Source organism: Narcine bancroftii, chromosome 4 (genome assembly GCF_036971445.1).
Source record: "Narcine bancroftii isolate sNarBan1 chromosome 4, sNarBan1.hap1, whole genome shotgun sequence".
Lineage (NCBI taxonomy): Eukaryota > Metazoa > Chordata > Chondrichthyes > Torpediniformes > Narcinidae > Narcine > Narcine bancroftii.
This window is the reverse complement of record NC_091472.1, coordinates 265,477,270-265,497,874: the sequence shown is the minus strand read 5'-3', so window position 1 is coordinate 265,497,874 and position 20,605 is coordinate 265,477,270. Positions and strand designations below refer to the sequence as shown.

Here is a 20,605-nt window from a genome sequence, read left to right as displayed (position 1 = left end):
CTAAAGAGAATAATAAGGAAATTCTTAGGGAAAGGGGAGAAACCGAGGCTAGCACTAGATAAATTATCCAAATGGTACAAACAAGGTGGTTTACAGCTACCAAACTTTAAAAATTATTATAGAGCAGCACAATTAAGATATCTTTCAGATTTTTATCAAACAAGGGCTTTCCCTTCCTGAAGTCAACCATCAGCTCCATGGTTCCACGCCCTGCTTGAGTGAGATATTGAAGATTTCTGGAGAATGGTTCTTCGCCGTCCTGAAGTCCATAATTATCTCCCTTGTCTTGTCCACTTTGAGACTCAAGCTGTTGCTTTTGTACAACTGTAAAAGCTTTTCAACCTTTAAATTCAACCTGTTTATCCTTTCCCGGTATCTCAGTTCCTCACATCCTGGCAACATCCTTGTAAACCCTCTTTACACACTTTCCATCTTGTATCTTTCTGTAGTTTGATGACCAGAATTGCACACAATACTCTTGTGTCATCTGCTCACATCTCTCAATTGTCAGATCTAAATTCCATTTGTCACTCCTTGCTCTACCTTCCTAACTGATTTAGATCCTTAGTAAATTGAATATCCTTCCTCATTTTCCACATCACCACCAATTTTAGTGTCATCTGCAAATTTGCTAATAACTTTACTTAATTTGCCATTTAAATCTTTAAAATAGATAACAAACAATATGGATCTAGCACCCACCCATGTAGTATCCCACAAGTCAGAGGCCTCCCATCTGAAACAACCTCCACTTGTACCCTCTAACTCCTTGCATAATGCTTGTTTGAACTCAATTGGCCAGCTCACCTTGTCTCCCATATGTTTTAATCTTCTTGGTTAACCTGCCATGTGGGACCTTATAAAAGGCTTTGCGTAACTCCATCTTTACTATGGTCACTGATATATCCTTATCAATCCTCTTGTTCACCTCTTCAAATAACTATCAGACTCATGAGACAATCTTCCATGTAATAAAAAAAACTATGCTAACTATAAAGGTTAAAACTTTTTGTTTTTGATTTGTAGTTAATTTTATGACTAACCCTTAAAAAAAATAGTTGTTTGTAATGTTACCATAGTTACTATGTCATAATATCAGGTGTACAGGGTTTTGCTCCTCTTCTTTGATTCCAAGAATCATGTCAGAAATGTAAGCTCTCGAGATACTTTTCTTTGAACTCTTCATTGTGAAAATCTCAATGCGAAGTTGTGCAAAAGGTTTATACATTATATCAACCAATTAAAGCTACTTGCAACTGCAATTATGAAGTTTGATTTATTGAATTAATAAGATAGTAATTTGGAATTTCGACGCTTATGTTTCTTTGAAGATGACACATTTTGAAATTGGGAAATACTAGAACTTGGAAAGTTCTATAGATAGTCTATACTATCTACCTATAATCAGGCCCTGCCTTTCCAACTGCTGGTAGATTGTATCCATCAGCATCTTCTCCAGCAACTTTCCCAGAACTGTTATTTGTCCTTGATGGCCTCCAGTATTTTTGCTTCACTCGAAGCTAAAAAAGATGTAAATATCTCAACAAGGCCCTCTGCCTTTTCTTTCCCAGCTTCCAATAAGGTCTCAGGATACAGTTGACCAGGCCTAAGGGATATCCCCACTTTAATTGACTGCAAGGCTTCCAACAGCTCTTCCATGGTACTTTGTACGTGATCCAGGATGTCAGCAATCTATTTACTTCAGTTGCTTAGCTTCCATGATCTTATTTAAACTAATGAGAAATTTTAATTCAAAATCTTTAACCTCCTAAAGTGCAACACCTCACACTTGTCTGGATTAAATTCTAAATGCCATTTCTCTGCCCATATTTGAAACTGATATTTATCCTGTTGTATTTAATAGCTCTTCATCCTAATCAAAAACTTATTTACAAATTCCAATTCGGAAGTGTAGTGACCAAAATGTGTAATTCTTTTACTTGGTGTCCCGCTTGGTTGCCACAAGCGATGGAGGCGTCCCGAGTTAGTTTTTGTTGTTTTGCGCATGTGTGGTTCCAGAGTATGCGCAATGCGTTCAGGTGTTGTAGTGCTGCTAGGAGCATGCGAAGTGGAGCAGAGCATGAATTGGGAGTTCAATTAAATTAGGAGCCATAGAGAAGGGTGAGTGAAATGCTCATAATTTTAGCTGACCATTAGCACTAATGTTACTTTGTATTCACTGAACATCAATGCAGATATTATTTATGTATATTTCACATCAACATTAAAGAAGGTGATTTCAAGTGTATGTGTTAAATAAAAGATTAAAATACATCTGGACTTGTATTGAAACTAATTAAAAATGTGTTTCTAACAAGTGTCTCATTTAGCCTTCAAGTGACCATTTATTGGATTAAAGTTTCTATAGGAAGGGAATCAAGGGTTATGGGGAAAAGATGGAGAATGGGGTTAAAAAGGATCAGATGTAATCAGCTATGATGAAATGATGGGGAAACTTTGATGGGCTGAATGACCTAATTCCATTCCTATGTCTTCTGGTCTTATTCCAATGTTGGATGGTGAAAACATTAGCAAATGGCATTCAGTCTTGATACAGGGCATTGACCCAAAATGCTGACCAAGCATTTCTATCCTTGGATGCTGCCTGACCTGCTGAGTTCCTCAATTTTCCCTTTGTTCACTCAAGGTCCCAGCATTTGTAGTTGTTGTGGTTCTCTTTTACAAGTGACATTTAACAGGATTGATTTCTCCCAATGTCTTCCATGGAAACTGGCCAGAAATTGCCTCTTTCATGTGAGGCTAAAAAGAGAGTTTAGATGAGTAAATGCAAATAGATAAAAAACTTCAGATGGTGGAAATCTGAAACTAAAAAAACACAAACTACAGGTTAGTGTTTCACATCGAAAACTCTTCATCAATCTCCAGTCTACATTAATTTCTTCCCCTCCACACCCACCTCACCTTGCAGACAAAGTTTGGGGTTTCTCCTCAAGGTCTCAGATTCTGAAGTCAAGAGTGATGCTTCTGTTGCAATTCATATTAACATTTACCCCTAAAATAAACAAAATGATATATAAACAGTATGTTTTTATTAATGATCAGATTAATCCTGACTGTATCAATGATTTCATTCTCACTAGCCCTGTAGTGATATGTTCTATCTGCTGGCCTTTGTTTGTGCAAACATATCCTTATTTGTGGGTTGTTAAGGAATAGCCTTTGTTTCACAATTTTCAGTTTTAAGTGTTTTAATGATATTGTTGGTATATATATATTAATGCTAAAGTTGTAAGATTCCAATCATTTCTTGCAGTAAAGAAACAATTCATGAGGAGGTGAAAGTCTCTCTTTGATATGATAAGAGCCACATTTATTCACTATCTTTATAAAAGAGTTTGATAATGAAAGAAGGATGCGTATATAAGTTGCATGATGACACAAACATAGAAGCAGTACCGAAAGAAGCATTCATTTCAAAAGGATATTAATGGGAAAAATATAACCAAAATTGAGGCAAATGTGAAGCTGTTTACTTGGGATCTAAAAGTGTAAATTAAAGTTCAGTGGAAGTATTGGGGGCTCCTCACACACAGATAATCACAATTCATGGACAGATTTTGAATATAATCAAAAATATTCATAAAATCATAGCCATTGTGTTCTAGAACATGGGAGTACAAAGCAAAGGAAAGCATACTATAGTGAAGCAATTCCTGAGTGGGAAGTACTATAAGCTTTTCTGGGTACCACATATTAGTAACGATGTATTGACCATGCATAAATTATACTATAAATTGTCCAGAATATCAATTATGAAGAAAAAATACAGAAATTCCAAAATTGAATTTAAAGGATTAGTAGAGATTTGTCATTGAGTAATAAAATACAGTGATAGGTTCTTTGGCCCACCATGTACATGCCAACTCCCATTGTTTATATGTATATCAATCCCATTTACCAGAAATTTGATTACATTTAATGTGAGGAACTGAAACATCAAAAGGTCAGAACCCATTTCCAATAATTGAACAGTATACATAAATTAACAACTACCGATCATCTTTTCAGAAGTTAGAAAAAACTTCTAATGGGCTTTAGATAAACTTCCTCCATTTTGAACACTGGTCTAAGAAGTTTGGCAAATTTGACTGTTCATGCAGACATGATTTTTTAAAAAAAATGTTTAATTGTGCACATTGCACATCTATCTGAATGTACAGATATTTTCCTTTACGTTGATAAAATAAATTTTGTCATGCTGGCTATTGACTGAAAGCAGACTCCTGCATTTACAAGCAGCCAAAACATATTTATGAGTTCAGGCATGCACTGAATTTTTCCAATGCAATTATTTTTACCACAGAATAAGCTATGTGACATTAAATAGGAATTTAATCTCTGCCCAAAATGTAGGAAATATATGCTTGATCGCCAAAAATTATATATACTGTAAGTTAACAATGAAAAGAACGTTGCGATTCATGGTGGGAGCTGAAAAGGATGAAATTTATTATCTGACCTTGCTGCTGTAAAGGATTAAAAAAAATAATTTTCAATACTTTACAATGATACATTTTAGAATCCTCTCGTATGTTTGTGTGCACACACACATGTACATGCAAGCGTGTGAGTCATTGAACAATTACTAAACATGTCAGGTCAGATACACAGGGATGCCTCTGCTCGTTTTAAGTTTGCAGAGTGTGTTACGAGTCCAGAGGACCCCAAAACCCAGCAGCAATAGAAATTCACTAAGACAAATGGTTACTTCAACAAAAGTTGCTTTTAATGTTCTTTAAACAGAAAAAACAGGATCAAACTTTAACTTATTACTATGAACTTAACATCCTTCTAATTCTAAGTACACAGGAAAGTTCTTTGATTCATCGTCCAATCTCACTTCTCACTCCTCCAAGTTCACTGGTATCAGGCAATTCTTATATTGTGCACAGAATTTAATATTTATGAATTTTCACCAGACTCTGGTGAAAAAGGGGTAAATAGTTACTGCTCAGGAAGGTTCTTGTCGGTTTCAGAGAGAGATTTGTTGCTCATTGCACACACACAAACTGACTGCCTCTGATCAGCTACTTCAGTGTCTTGCTGAAGAAACTTGCCCCATCATCGGTTTTTTAATGATAACCTCTTTTTCCAGGTTTTGTTAACTTCCACAACAGAAGCTTGCTGTGCCTTTCAAATGAACAAACAGGGTGACCACAATTTAAAAACATTGGGTTTTTTTTGCACAGATTTCATTGGGTATTGCAGGTCAGACATTGAACAAGAAGAGTAAACATATGTTGTGACCGTGAATGACCCACATAGAGACTGGATTAGTAGATGTATTTTTTTATATTAGGCACAAGGTTCAAGATTCCTTTATTATCATGTTAACAAAATTAATTTTGCACTATTTCTTTTCTTTGGCTTGGCTTCGCGGACGAAGATTTATGGAGGGGGTAAATGTCCACATCAGCTGCAGGCTCGTTTGTGGCTGACAAGTCCGATGCGGGACAGGCAGACACGGTTGCAGCGGTTGCAGGGGAAAATTGGTTGGTTGGGGTTGGGTATTGGGTTTTTCCTCCTTTGCCTTTTGTCAGTGAGGTGACACACAAAAAGCCCATTCAGGTGGACACTCTGCCTTGAGGGCAGTGGCAGGAGCAGATATTAACGTGGACTCACCTTTCAGGTAGCAGCCCTAAAAGGTTGCTTGCAGCATTGCTTGGTCCACCTGACGGGGCCTATTCCTATCCAGAGGCACCTTGTAGCGCCTCCAGACCTGATGGAGGTGAGGCAACTGGTGCTCCAGCGCCACCTGTCATAAATATGCAGCATAGCAATGGTTGTCTTCCCTACCCATAATCCCCCACACAGATGGAACCGCTCTTTTTTTCCCACAACAGTTCCAGCTGCATGGGGGATTATGGGTAGGGAAGACCATCATTGCTCTGCTGTATTTTGAGGTGCAGAGAGTGGCCCGGTGCAGGAGTGGCCAGCCAGGCTGTGACAGCCCACACTGACCTCGCCTGCCCTGACGGCCGCCCTGCCCCTATGTTCCCCACTGGCCGACCCTGCCCCAACAGCCCCCGCTGACCTTCCCACCCCAGTGGGGCAGAGGGGCTGTCAGGTAGTGGGGTTGGGGGGCTGTCAGATAGCATCAGCGCCTCAGAGGCGCTTCTGCTGCATTCAAGTGAGTATGTCTTTAGTCGCAAAAGGTGAGATTATGCGGCTTTACACTGGGGTGTTCAGGCCACCTGAAAGGGCTAAAAGAGATGCCTCTTGTGCAGCGATCCTATCTAGAAAGGAAAGAGAATCAAGAGTCCCTTCATAGATATCGAGTACCTGTGGATCCTGTAAACCCCTCTGATGTGCTACCATAACCTCATTAGTCACAAGGCCTCCAGTTCGTTCCAACCGTGAATCCAACTCGAGGCATCTAAATCACCCTCCTTGGTTCCTGGTTCCAACCCCCCAAAACCAATGCAACTTAGAAGCTGTCAGCATCTCTGCCCCCTTTGGGAACCCTGCTTTCCATCGGCACCCTGACAAATCCCAGTTCCAATAATACTGGTTACCAGAAGCCAGTTGCCAACAGCCTGTGGTCTGATGTGTCCTTCAGCCAGCAAGCCAGAACTGCTCTGCTGCTGTGGTACCCAGATGGGGTATTTTGCAGGCTTCTCCTTCTCATCTGGAGAAGGTGGGTGGGGAAATGTTCCCTCACTCTGTTGCCCTTGACGTGGGAATCCCTAAAAGCTGGACTTCCGTGCATGAGCACCGGCCACATGGGCATGGAACTCCATGGTCTTTGATGCAGAAATAAAACGCTGCCAGCTCCATTTAGCAGGCAATTTAAACCTGTGGCTAATGGTTTGGCAGGATGACAATGTGGAGGAGAGCTGGATGACATTCCTCATCTCTCCGCTCCTCACCAGCAGCAGGGCAGACCAATTCCCTAGCATGAAAACTATCAATTATTGTGAATTACTTTGCAAAATCTTGAAATAAACATAAAGATCTTAAAATCACCAAGACCAAGGAGCTTATTGTTGATTTTATAAAGGACAGGCTGAGGCACTATGTTCCTGTCTGCAGTAATGCAAAGGAGGTGGAGAAAATCAGAAGCTTCAAGTTCCTGGGAGTTCACATATCGGATATTCTCCCCTGGAGCCAGCACATTGAGGCAGTTTTGACGAAGGCATACTTCTACTTTTTAAGGAGTCTGAGGAGATTTGACAACCAAACTTCTACAGGTGCCCTGTGGAAAGTATACTGACTGGTTGTATCACTGCCTGGTTGGTTGGGTAATTCAAGTGCCCAGGAATGCAGAAGGCTGCAGAAAGTAGCAAGAATACCAAAGTCAATCATGAGGTTTGACCTTTCATCCATTGCAGTCATCAATGTGAGGTGTTGCCTCAAGGAGTCACCCAACATCATAAAGGATCCTCCCTGTGCACCCCCCCCCCCACCCCACCCCTGGCCCCCATGGTCACAATCTCTTCTCACTACTGCTTCTGGGCAGAAAAACAGCGCCTGTAGGTTCAATAACAGTTTATTTCCAACAACCATCAGACCCTTGAACTTCCCCTTAGTTCACTAATCATAGACTGCTCTGACAGCACAAAAGGACTGCCTGCATTTTGGCTAGTCAATTTTTTTTGCACTTGGATTACTGTGAATATTATCTATCTTATGTATTTATTGCCTCTTTTAATTAAATTAAATTACTTTATTACAGTATTATAGTGTTTCTTTGCAAGTTCCTGTTTGCCAGTTGCAAGGAAGAATTTTGGTGCATATGTACCATGTGTATGATAATAAACTCATTATGATCTCTTATCATCATAAAGAATAATGTATAAAATCTTAAAGCAACTGGGGTGGAGAATAGAGGCCCACGTAGTCATCACAAGGACATGCAAACTGTAAAGTGGCGATCCTCCTGGCACTGATACCATTTTTCCCCCCAAAGTACACTTTATTCACAATGAATTATTTGCAAAAAAGTAGTAAACTGTTCAAAGTCTCCTTGCACCTTAAATGTCACATCCATATATTCCCAACATTGTTGCATACAATCTCTATTTACATCATTACCATCTTGTATACTGAGAGCATATGTAACTGTGACATCTTTTTGTTACTCCACCCTCTGTTGTTTGAAGGGCTTTCCCTTCGTGCTATGTGGTGGAAGGACTCTAAACTGCGGTCTTTCACCACAGTGCCCTCACATTGGCTGCATCAAGCCTTAGTGAGTTCCTCAGCACAAACTCCTACAGCCTGGAATGTGCTAGTCGCCAGCATTCCTGCACCAACATCTCTGTGTGCTGAAAGACCAACACATTTTGAGCAACCCAAAGGTCATCTTTCACCAAGTTCTGGATGTCTGACTTTGTGTGCATCCCCAGGAACAGCCCGTAGGTCAGGGATGGCCAACCCATGGTGTATGTACCAAAAGTGGCATAGTGGATGATTAGAAGTGGTGCATTGCACCCCAGTGATAATAACAAAAGTAATAACCAAAAACCGATTTGAAGAAAAAAAAATCTATATCAAGTTGCTTAGGCCTAGAAATGGGTTTTACTGAGAATAAATCTAAAACTTAGCTATTATTTTTTAGTGGTTTTATTATTTCAAGCACATCTTTTGGCGAATGTTATCTTCTTTCACAATCATCTGTTTTAAATTTTAAAAATGTTCAATGAGTCAAACTAGGAACGAAGGACTTTTGTTCTGCAGTCGTTCCATAACTGTTCAGTACACGTTTGATACTTGTTTGATCCTGAGGCGCCAGGCGTCTTCCAGTCAGGTTTTTGCCAGTCAGCATATAATTGACACTCATGCACCACGGAGTTGTGCTTTGCTCGTTCTTTGTGAACATTTGCAGTTGTTTACTTTTACAAAAATTAAGCCGTGTTTTCACACTCAGTTACCCATAACAGTGCAAAAGAAAATGAGTAAAAGTAAAGCAGAAAGTGATAGTAGGCATGAATTCAATGAACAATGGGAAAATTAGTTCTTATTTATAACGGGTCCGTCAGAAAAACCATTGTGCATTGTTCGTGAAAACAGTTCCTCACAAAATAGAAAATATGATTAATTTTTAAAAATTCAGTTTAGACACGCAGCATGGTAACATGGACCTATGAGTCCATGCCATCCAATTTACACCTCATTAACCTACACCCTTGGTATGTTTTGAATGATGGGAGGAAACTGGAGCCCTCAGAGAAAACCCACACAGACACGGGGAGAACGTACAAACTCCTTATAGACTGTGTGAGATTCGAACCCTGGTCTGGTCCCAATCGTTGGAACTGTAAAGGCATTGTGTTAACTGTTACGCCAACTTTGTCGATCTTAATACATAAAACGCATCAGATTGAAAAATATTGAAAGCAAAGTAGATAAAATTGCTCTGTCATAGCAAACAGTTAAGAGGTGCACCAAAGAACTCTCATAATGTATCTGAGTAACTGAAAGACCTTGTCCACACTTGTACTTATTTTTCTTTAGCTTTGGATGAAGCTGCTGACATGTGATGTAGACCAGTTAAGCATTTTTATGAGGAAATGATGATATTTTTAGTGTTGTAGCGTGAATAAAAGCTCTCATGACTGGAAGGAGAACATATCCTTTTATTAGTTTATAACTGAGGATAGGGCCTTTCAGTGATCTTCAGAAGGGCTCTGAGTTTAGGCAGAAAACCAGGGTTATATATGGGTAGATGGGGATGGAGCTGGGAGGCGGAGCCAGCTATCAGTATAACACACCACCAGTGAATCTCAGTTCACTGTAAGTGTTTTTGAAGAACTTATCGGTCTTGAGTCGCTTCATGAAAAAAACAAGAGGATCAGACATAATTTTAAAAAAAAAAATTATATTTGGTTTTCAAGTATATCAGCCTTTACATAAATATAGAAATATAGAAAAATAGCCTCTATACCATTTACATCCAAAATATAAATCCTTTCTTTTTTATATAAAAATACATCCACACATACTGAAAACAAAACCAAAATAAAATCCCAAAGCAAAAACATTCCAATCCCACCCATCCATTTCCCCCTTGCCCTGAACTTAAATGAGATAGACAGATACGGAGCCTTTCCATCTCCTGCCAGGGCTCACAGTCTATTTTACTAATAAAAATAATAATATATTAATATAAAATTGAGGGCGGATCACGAATTTACAGCAGCAATATTGTACTTGTGTATCAATGTAATTCAAATACGGTTGCTAGATCTTCAGGAATGTGTTATGTTTATTTCTTAAATTATAAATAATCTTTTCCATGGAAATACAACTATCGATCTTTTCAAAGAAACCGGTGTGCATAACTTCCATGCAACTGCGACACATTTCTTGGCTATGAAACTCTTCAACTCGATTCTAGTAAATTAATCGGTGTTTGTTCTGATGGGAGCGCCGTCAATGATAGGTTAAGCTGCTGGACTACAACTTTGCTTGAAAATTTTACAGGTCATCCTCTACTAAAAAATCAGTGCATATTACACCTAGGGTCACTATGTGGAATAACTTTAAATTTACAGCATGTTATTTTACAGGTTATGAAATGCTTGAATAAAATTAGAGCAAGAGGATTAAACAGACGAGAATTCATACAATATTGTGAAATGATATATTTGGAATATGGCAATCTTGTCAGGTCTGCTGGCTTTCTAGAGGACAGGTTTTGGAAACTGAAAAATACTGTTCATAATTTTCTAGAAGAGAAAAATGAGCTGCCTGAGGAAAGAGTCTTTTTATGTGATAACAATTGGCTATGTGATTTGGCATTTTTAGTTGCTGTTACCATCCTTCTCAAATATCTAAATTTGAAATTCCAGGGCAAGAACAAATTGTAAATGACATCAACATGCATTGAAGATGAAGTTAAAAATGTTCACCTCTCAGTTAGAAAATAATGATTTGGGCCAGTTTCTGCACTTAAAAGAGCAGAGTGAATGGCAATTTTACAAAATATATTGAAAAAAAAAATCATTATTGAGTCATTTGAAAGTCGTTTTTGTGATTTTGCTAAAGAAAGACTACATACTTGCACTTATAAACCCATTTTCATTTTAGTGAACAAAAAAATATCATTAAGATGACTAGTAACAAACAAATGGAACATATCGACTTGAAAACAAATTCATCATTGAACATGAAATTTGTTGAGCTTCCCTCAGTCCCAAATGTTTCTGACATGATTCATTTCTGGCAATCATTACCCTGTGAACATTTTCCAGAACTAACAAAATGTTCTCAGAGTTATAGCTGTTATTTCAGAATGGCGTACAGATGTGAACGAGCATTTTCAGTATGAAATGGATTCAAAACAAAACGAGGTCACAATTGACTGATTCAAATTTTAAGAATTCTCCCCTGCTCTCAGTAATTAAGTTAAAAGCTTGGCAAAATCAAAAAGATTCAAAAGTCTCGTTAAGGTAAGTAAGGTTTATCTTGTCTTATATTAAATCAATATATCATGCAAAATATGTCCATATTAACATATTTTTACAAGAATTGAATGAGGTACAAGATTTGTATGGCACAACTGAACTCGCAAACAATTGACGGGTGACAATGAAAGGATGGCCACCCCTGCCATAGATCATGGTGGTGGTGGGGATGCACTGTGACAAGGACCCTTGCATCCTCCTCCACATGCTCTTGGTGAATCTGCATTCTGCAAAGAGGTGGGTGACTGCCTCCATCCACTCCACCGTAGTCATCTCGCGGACAACGGGCGGAGTGGTGCAGGAAAGATCAGATTGGGAGGGGTCCTCTCACCATCAGCCAAGTCATGTCCAATAAATAGACTCAACCTCAATGGACAAAGAGGTCTACATCAAGTCCTTATCATCTCTAATGCCACATCATGATCTGGCAAAATCTCTCTTTTTTTATTTTAAACAGCCTCTCTCACATTAAAAGACTTCCTCTAAAAAGAATGCAAACCAAGTTTTCGTGGGTCTGGAAATACGTCCACAGAAATCCGTCTCTCCTCTCCACCACATCTCCGCCTTACCCCGAAACCGCAACCCGAGTTCGGCCATTTTCACCCCGCGTACGCACGCACGCCCGTGCGTGATTACGTCCTGGGGACGTCAGCGTCGCGGGCGGCTGGCTGCCATGGCGGTTCATCTCCTTTAAGGAGGCGGCGAGTGGCCGGAGTGGAGGGGGTTTGCGTGCGTGCACCGTAATCGTTTGTCCGTGGAAATGATCCCTCCCCCCTGAAAAGAAATCTTTCCATCGCCGTCACGCAAACGGTACATGTTTTGTTTTTGGAACGGGGGTGGTTTAGAGTGTGGAGGGGGTCGGGTTGGAGTGAAGGCAAATGGCGAGGAGCGGGCCGCTTGGGGCAGGCCTCCTGTCGCCGGCCGGCCGTCCGTCCGTCTGATGGCGCCCGCGGTCTGTCCACCCACTGCCCGGAGCTTTAATCGGGCATGTCTTTGAGGGCGAATTGTGTCTCCTCGCCTCAGTACAGTGAGGCTGGTTGCCAAATACAGTCATGAAATAATGGCTGTGCGAAGTGAAAGCAAACGCTCCCCGGGCAAGAAATTACCATTAACATTTAATAATCATTGAAAGAGCGGCCAGATCTCACCATTCCTGCTGCTTGACCGACTCCTGGATTAATTTGCAGAGTACAGTATATGATTTTTATTTCCAATTTCGTTGTCATTCAAGGGAAAACTTTATGCGTCCAAATTCTTTCAGATTTAAGGCTGAACATTGACTGCATAGTGTCCTTGGGGTTCGTTTCTTCTTGGCGTCTGTTGTTCTGCACCATTTTTTTTTTGGAGAAGGAGGAGGGAGGAAAAAGAAGGGAGGGGAGTAGGTTTCACACCGGGTATGCGTGAGAACTAGGTATCTCGATCGCGGGGGCCTGAATTTTGCAGGAAGTTTGGTGGGGAAAGCCGCGCATGTGCAGGAACGATGCCTTATCCTGCAAATTATCAGGAAGGATCCACTGTTTTTAAACCTGATGACACATTTTTAAATGGCAGTCTCCTGCAAGTTGCTGCATGATTGTTGTATTTATACCTTAATTGCAGATTGCACCACCACGGGTAAAACCTTGTCACGTTCAAAAGAAATACTGAGACAATTTTATCAGCACTTTTGTCAAATGGGCCTTATACAGTCAGACAATAATATAACAGAATGCAAATGTTTTTGGTGGTGAACTGGAATAGTGAAAGCTTACAACTTTTTGATTTTTTTTCTAGGATTACCCTGAAAACTGAATTATGAGGTGCTTTTGCTGCACTTTCCAGCGTTCCTGGTTTCCTGCTCTCCCTTTAGGATTTTAAATTCTTCCTCCTCTCCATCCAGCTGCTCTCAAAACACACATGGTGCATTGTATTCGTTCCTTGTATACGTTCACCATTGCTGCTCAATAACCTTCAAGTGGATTGACGACCTCTAGTAGGATAAATATAGTTGTTTTCTAGGCTTATTGCTCTACTGCACTGCAACCATGGAGCCCTGCATGGAGTATTTCTTGACCCAAGTGCTGCAGAAAGACATGGGACGTCGGCCGCAAATTGCTCAAGAGCTTATAGAGTACCTCACAGATCGACAGAAATCCTATGATCTTGAACATGATCAATCAATGCTTGATAGAATGATTGATGCCCTTGGAGCTGGTTGGGTAAACTCCAGTAACTTTAAGGTAAGGTAATATCTAGTCTTAACCAGCTTTTCCAAAAATAATTTTAAACTATTCAATTTTTTTTCCCCGATTTGATAAGCAACATGTCCTCGACAAAGTTGTCTTCCATGATGGATTTCCTATTAAACATGATTCAAATTTATTTTGTTATGCTGCTACCTTGGTGTAGAATTATTTTTTGCCATCAGTTCCTTCACTTGCTTCAGGTGGATCTTGCAACTTTGAGAACTGTCAGTCTGCGTCTGTTGAAATTGTAATTTGTTGGCAGTGCTATTTTGTTTCTGAGCATCATGTGGATTTTGGATGGTTAGTGAATTTTGTTTCTTTTAAGATAAGCCCCGAAAACCATCAGAGTGCAATAATAATAAACATTCTTCAAACATCTGGGTGGATCTACAGGGAGAATTTCATTTAATTTTTGGTATTTTGAAAATCAGAATATTGTAAGTGGGGGGGGGGGAGGGAATCAATGTATTAATGTCTTTATCAGAGGTAGCCCATGCTTGGTATACATTGAACATTATATTTAGTACAAAAAGACGGAGTGGTATGTGATCATCTTTTCAATATCCCATTTGAACTTTGGCCTCCATCTTCATGATAAAAACTATTTTATATCTGTCACTTAACTGCCTCAGCAATCTTTTGTAAAACGTAGAACATTTCAGTATATTACAGGCCTTTCAATCCTCTGTTATGCCGACCTATATAGTCCTACCAAAAAGTACCAAACCTATCCTATCTTGTAACCCTCTTTTTTCAACCATGTGCCATGAGTCTTATACCCCAAATGTTTCAGTCTCTACCACTATCCCTGGCAAGGCATTCCAGACACCCATAACTGCTTGGGTTTTTAAAAAAAAAATTGCCCTTGATTTTCTTCCCTCGCTTTGTAGAAATGTCCCTTGGTGATTGCTATTCCTGCCCTGGGAGAAAGGTATTGGCTGTCCACCTTATCTATGCCTCACAGAATCTTATAGACCTCAATTAAGTCTCCTCTCGTTCTGCGCTTGAAAGAGAAAAATTCCAGCTCAAAAGTTCCTTGCCTCATAAGCTTTGAATTCCAATCTTGACAACATCCTGGTAAATCTCCTCTGCTCCCTCTCCATAGCTTTCACATTCTTCCTTTCATGAGGTGACCAGAACTGAACACAATTCTCCAAGTGTGGTCTCACCAGAGATTTGTAGAATTGCACCATGATCTCTCTACTCTTGAACTCAATTCCCATATTAATGAAGCCCAACATTTTTTTTAAAATTCATATTCTACCTTGGATATTTTCTGTGCTATAAATGCTTTGTGATTAGTAAGGGATTGCTTAAGTAAGTATGTGAGTGGAAAAAAATTTGAAAACCACTGTTTTGATTGTACCTAATTGACAAATTATGTGCATCGTTTCCTAAGTCCAAAGGAAATGGGCCAATGACAATTTTTCTCAAGCAAAATTTTTCGGTAACAATTGGATCCAGAGCAGTGGTTCTCAACCTTCCCACTCACATAGCATCTTCAGCAATCCCATACCAATCACAGAGCACTGATTGGCAAAGGGAATACTTAAGGTGGAAAGTGAGTTTTCTTAAACAAAAAGTTGCCCACCGCATGCCATAGGCCTTTTTAACTAACCTATCAACCTGCTTGGCAACCTTGAGAGATACAAGGATTTGGAATCCAGGTCCCTCTGTTTCTCCACACTGTTAAGAATCTGACCATTAACCCTGCTCTCGGCCTTCTGCTTTGACCTTCCAAAATGCATCCCCTCACACTTGTCTGGATTGATCTCCATCTGCCATTTTTTCCACCCAACTCTACATCCTGTGTATATCCTTTTGTGATCTTGAACAACCTTCAGCACCATCCACAACTTCTCCAACCTTGATATCACCTGAAAGTTGTTGACTCATCCTTCTGCTTTTTCATCTAGGTCATTTATTTTAAAGAAAAATCACAAAGAGCAGGGGTCCCAGAATGGATCCTTGTGGAACTTCACTAGTTACTGACCTCCAGGCAGAATACTTTCTATCCACTCCCACCCTTTTCTTTCTACATGCAAGCTAATTTTTAATCCACTCAGCCAAGGCTCTGTGGGTCCCATGCCTTATGACTTTCTGAGTGAGTCGCTTATGGGGGACCTTGTCAAATGCCTACTAAGATCCATACAGACCACATTCTCTGCCCTACCTTCATCAATTTCTTTTGTTACCTCCTTTGGAGGGAGGGAAAACTCAATTAGGCTCACGAGGCATGACCTTCCCTTCACAAACTCAAAATGAAGTGTGTTGTAGAGGATTAGTTGCTGACTATCTGTGAGTAGACTCTCCATTAGTTAGCACACCACTGATGTAAGACTCACCAGTCTATATTCCCAGGATTCTCCCTGTTACCTTTTTTAAACAAGGAGACCACATATGCCATTCTCCAATACTACAGCACTTTTCCTGTGGCCAAGGAGGATTCAAAGATTGTAGTAAATGCCCCAGCTATCTCTTCCCTCCTTTCCCACAGCAACCAGGGGTATAATCACATCCATCCTTGGGGACTTATCAATCAATCTTAATGTTTTTAAGAAGATCCAATACTTTCTTAATTACATCATTGTCTAGCACACAAGCCTGTTCCATTCCAAGCTCATCCTTTTGTGAATACTGAATCAAAATATTCATTTGGGACTTCCTCTGCCTCTAATCACATGTTGCCTCCTTTATCTTTGGGCAGCCCCACCTTCATTCTCAGCAACACTTTGTATTCAAAATTCTTTTTCATTTGTGATATTAATTCATGATGGCTGATGTCTCTTATTTGCAGTATCAGGGAATTGTTAGATAAGGAACAGGAAATGTAGAATATCAAGAGTTTGGTTGTGATTTGTTGGATACTTTTTATTTAACCATATAACCATATAACCATTTACGGAGCGGAAACAGGCCACGTTGGCCTTTCAAGTCCACACCGGTTCACTGATTTTGTGCGCCCTCTTCAGTCATTGGTGATTTTAAGTATCTTTGAGAATTTTAACATTTTAATAATGACAGTAATTACAATCATTCTTCTCTACGTTAATTGTCCATCAGTTTGGAATATTTTCTTATGAGGAGTCGAGCCTTTCATGTTTCCGAAAGCAGAACATGTGAAATATTGAGAGGATGTTATACACAACAAAATACATAAATATTCATTGATGGATTGAATCAAGGCTATGGTTCTCCCCTAAAAAGATCATGTGGCTGCATCAAGCTTCAATGAATCATCCATTCATGCTCTTTGGGCTATGCCAGTCAGCATGACTTGCTTACAGATGTCACCTTCCACCAATAGACCAGTGTGTTTTGCACAGATCAATTTGGATCTTTCACTGAGTTGATCTTTCAACAACAATTTCCATATGTATCCTTGGAAACTGCTTGTAGATTACATTGTTCCCTGTATTACAGTTGCTCAGGGTAAACATTGACAGTGACCATTCCTTCCTTTTGAAGAGTTTAATAAATGCACAATTTCCAGAGGTGGATGAGGGCAACATGAAGCAGAGTTGAAACTGGCTGTTCAGTAGGATCTGATGGAAAGTGCCTTGCTACTGGTTTGTGAGTTCTGGTAATGAGGTTCCCTTTCGGATGAGCTTGTCAGGTAGTGTGGCAGGTCCAACTAAAGGAATATTCATGGCAAAGGGGCCTGATCTTGTCTTTAACAACATGACAGACATGTTGGACTTCATCACACAATGATACTCCAGTTCAAGGCATCACTTGATGCAGCTGTGCACAAAGGAGGCGATCAAGATAAAGACTGTGTTTAGCACATTTTTCCACTTTTTTTTTTAGATTTGTTTATCATGATGTGAGATTAATCCATTTTAATCTCAAGATAAAATGGAAAATGTCACTTGTCTCACTTGTCATGTGAGAGAACACCTCACACCCAATGCCTGGGTTCTTACCTGCTTTCAAGAACAAGCATCACTTCCACTTTCCCAGATTTTGTTTTACTTTTACTATCTTTGCTAGCCAATGCTTCCTCCACACTCCAGCTCCTCTTAACCAGATTCTCAACATCAGGTAATCAAAACTCAAAATGAAGTCTGTTGTAGAGGATTAGTTGGGCCTCTCTCTTACTGTGTTTGATTTTAGTCTCCAAGGACAGGTAATTCTGATTGCAGATGATGATCTGTCTGTGGTCCAAGTATGGGTACATGATGATGATTATATTATCGACTTACAGGAAAGCTCTGATCTCAGAGTACCCCCAGTGCCTTGCAACATCACCCTTGTATGCACTTTCTGTTCTGATAGATTCACCAAAAAGCTTGATATATCACGCAAACAAGTTGAAAGAGAATGTGGATCCTGTCTGACTCCAGATTTGATGGGGGAAGCTTTTGGTTTCTCGCCCATTAATTTGAATGGATTACTCGTATCCTTGTAAAGCAGTTGTATCCAATTCATGATTTCCTCTCCCAGAACCCATTTTAGAGAGCATGGCAATCACGTACATGTGCTAGGTTTGATGGTTGCTGTTACAAAGAATTGCTGTATGAGTGAAGACAAAGTGAGCTTGCAATTGTCTTCACATGAGTGAATAATAGATAATTGGGCTGAATGCTTCACTATTTTGAGTAAAGTGCTGAGCTCTGGTAAGGCATTAAGATGAGACCTAATTTGTTCTTTCAAGCTGTTGCCAGAGTTTTCATGACATTATTTTGATTAAGATTAGAAGAGTGGTTACCAGCATCGCGACTAATATTTATCTTTTAATCGATGATTGGATGAAAAATAATTTAAATTTATCAAATTACAGCTTGTGGGAGCTTTTAATGTGAAGATGTTCCGCCCATTACAAGAGTAACTACCTCTGAAAAGTACTTTAGCTATAAATATTATATGAAAAGAGATTGAAATGTGCTATATCAATTAAAGGTAATGTTTGATAAATTGATGCAGTTGCAACTTGGATTAGAAAAATTGAATAGTTGGATGGGTTTAGGGAAGTAATTCAAGAGCAAAAGATCAGCATGGTTCAATTCTGTTGTCAAAATGAAAAGGAGAATGATGTACAAGAGATCAGAATTGTAGAAACATGGATACTAAACGGTTGAAGGTGAGGAGGAGCAAGACCTGACTATCTGACTAATTAGCAATTGTTTCTTCAAAGGAAAACCTAATGAGTGTGGTAAATATAGTAAACATTGGGTTCTCCTTTTCCATTTGTCTCCTTTCACAGAGCCAGAATCAATTCTCACCTCCTCTTATCATACATATATCCAATTAACATCTTTGTTGGTCAGGACTCCTCCCCCCCTGCCAGCCTTCAGCTTTTTTTTGACATCTTCCTTGAAGAGGGGCTCAAGTCTGAAATATCAGTAATTAGGGTTACCAGCTGAGTTCTTCCAGCATTTCTGTATGTTTTTACTACAATCACAGCATCTGTGTTTCACTTCTTTAAATAACTAGTCTCTTTTTTAGCCACGTCCCCCTTGTTGTGATTTTTCCTTCCCCCCCCCCCCCCACGGGTGGCAACATCTCAACCCTTTTGATTCTATATAGATTGAATATGGTCCCTCCTCTTCTTTTAAACTTCAAGGAATACAGGTCTAAATTGTTTAGTCTCCTATGATTGAACAACCCTTTCATCCCAGGAAATATCAGAGTGAAATTTCTTTGGACTATCTGCAATTCTGTTTTGTAGGTAAGAGTAACAAAATTGCACAATCTAGCTCACAAATAGCCTGTGCAAAATCCACAAAATCTTCCTATTCTTAATCTCCAACTTCTTTGCATTGGAGACCAATATGCCATTTTCTGCTTTGGACTTGCCTCCTGAAGTTTGATTTGTGCACTAGAACATCCAGATCCCTCTGAATTTCATTTATTTGCAAGCTCTTTCCACTTTGGTGATTTGCCTTTTTGATTCCTTTTGCTGAAGTGCATTAGCTCTCACTTTCCCACATTAAATGCCATTTGTCAGGTTTCTGACTGGGTTTGGATGAGGAAAACTGGAAGGCTGGTCAAAAAGGTTGGGGCCCATGGGATCCAAGGCAATTTTGCAAATTTGATCCAATGTTGGTTTGGTCAAAGTAGGTAGAGGATGTTGGTAAATAAACTGGTGGATGGTTGTATTTCTAAGTTGGGTCCGCGATGAATGATACATCAATGTTTGGTGCTGGAAACTTGCTTTGGACATATCCTTTGAAATACAAATCATTAGTTTTGGAGGTATGATTAATAAGTTTGAAGGTGATAAGTAAATTAATTGATAATGAGGTTGAAGAAAATAATCTTGGGTTAGAGACTAGCATTGGATAATTTTGAGAGGTACAATATCAGATGTTTAGCCAAGTCCAATTAAGTTAGGATATAACTGAACCCGATGAAATACTGAAGTACAGAAGGACCTTTTTGTATGTCCATAAATCCAGAAAGGTGGTAGTACAAGTAGATAAGGTGGTGCAGAGGGTGCATTAAATGTTGGCTTTCATTGGCTGGAACATGAAAAAAAGGGCATGGAAGTTGTGATACAACATCTAAACATTGGTTAGACCGCAGATGAATTATTATGTATATGGAAAGGGCATGATTATATTCAAAGAAATTTGCAGGATGCAGCCTGAGATGTAATTTTTTTTCTTGTGGTGAGAGTGGTTAAGCTAGGTTTGTTTTCCTTGGAGCACGGTTGGATGAAGACTGGGGAGGGCTGTTAGAGGCATACAAAACGGATAGGGACAAGTAGGATAGATATTGCAAACCTTTGTTTCATAAAAGAGATGTTAAAATTGGAGGGCATGATTTATAGTGAGGGCTCAGAGTTGGGGATTTGAATAACTTATTTTTCATGGAGAGTGGTTGCAGCCTGAAATGTACTGTATAGTGGAGGCAGGTATCTAACAACATGCAAGTATCTGGATGAGTACTTGAATCGCCAAGGAATAAAACAGCATTTTTAATTATTTTGTGTCTATTTATAAAAGCTTA

General features: G+C 39.5%; 1 protein-coding gene and 1 long non-coding RNA gene across 10 annotated transcripts in view; one reads left to right on the top strand and one right to left on the bottom strand.

Annotated features, from left to right (window-relative positions):
• Positions 1-1,067: 1,067 nt before the first annotated feature.
• On the bottom strand, positions 1,068-12,832 carry LOC138761930 (uncharacterized). The gene is made up of 3 exons (XR_011356625.1): positions 12,575-12,832; positions 2,923-3,013; positions 1,068-2,826 (listed from the first exon to the last, which is right to left on the bottom strand). It is a non-coding gene; the product is annotated as an uncharacterized lncRNA (long non-coding RNA).
• Positions 12,074-20,605, top strand: part of clasp1a (cytoplasmic linker associated protein 1a) — a 235,470-nt gene continuing 226,938 nt past the window's right edge. For 8 of the 9 annotated variants that reach the window (XM_069934915.1, XM_069934911.1, XM_069934914.1 and 5 more), the window contains exons 1-2: positions 12,074-12,236; positions 13,200-13,645. In XM_069934915.1, coding sequence (XP_069791016.1) covers positions 13,451-13,645 — 195 coding nt within the window. In that variant the 5' untranslated portion in view covers positions 12,074-12,236; positions 13,200-13,450. Of the gene's footprint in view, positions 12,237-12,310; positions 12,615-13,199; positions 13,646-20,605 lie in introns of those variants that run through there. The other variant, XM_069934908.1, reaches the window with a different exon arrangement.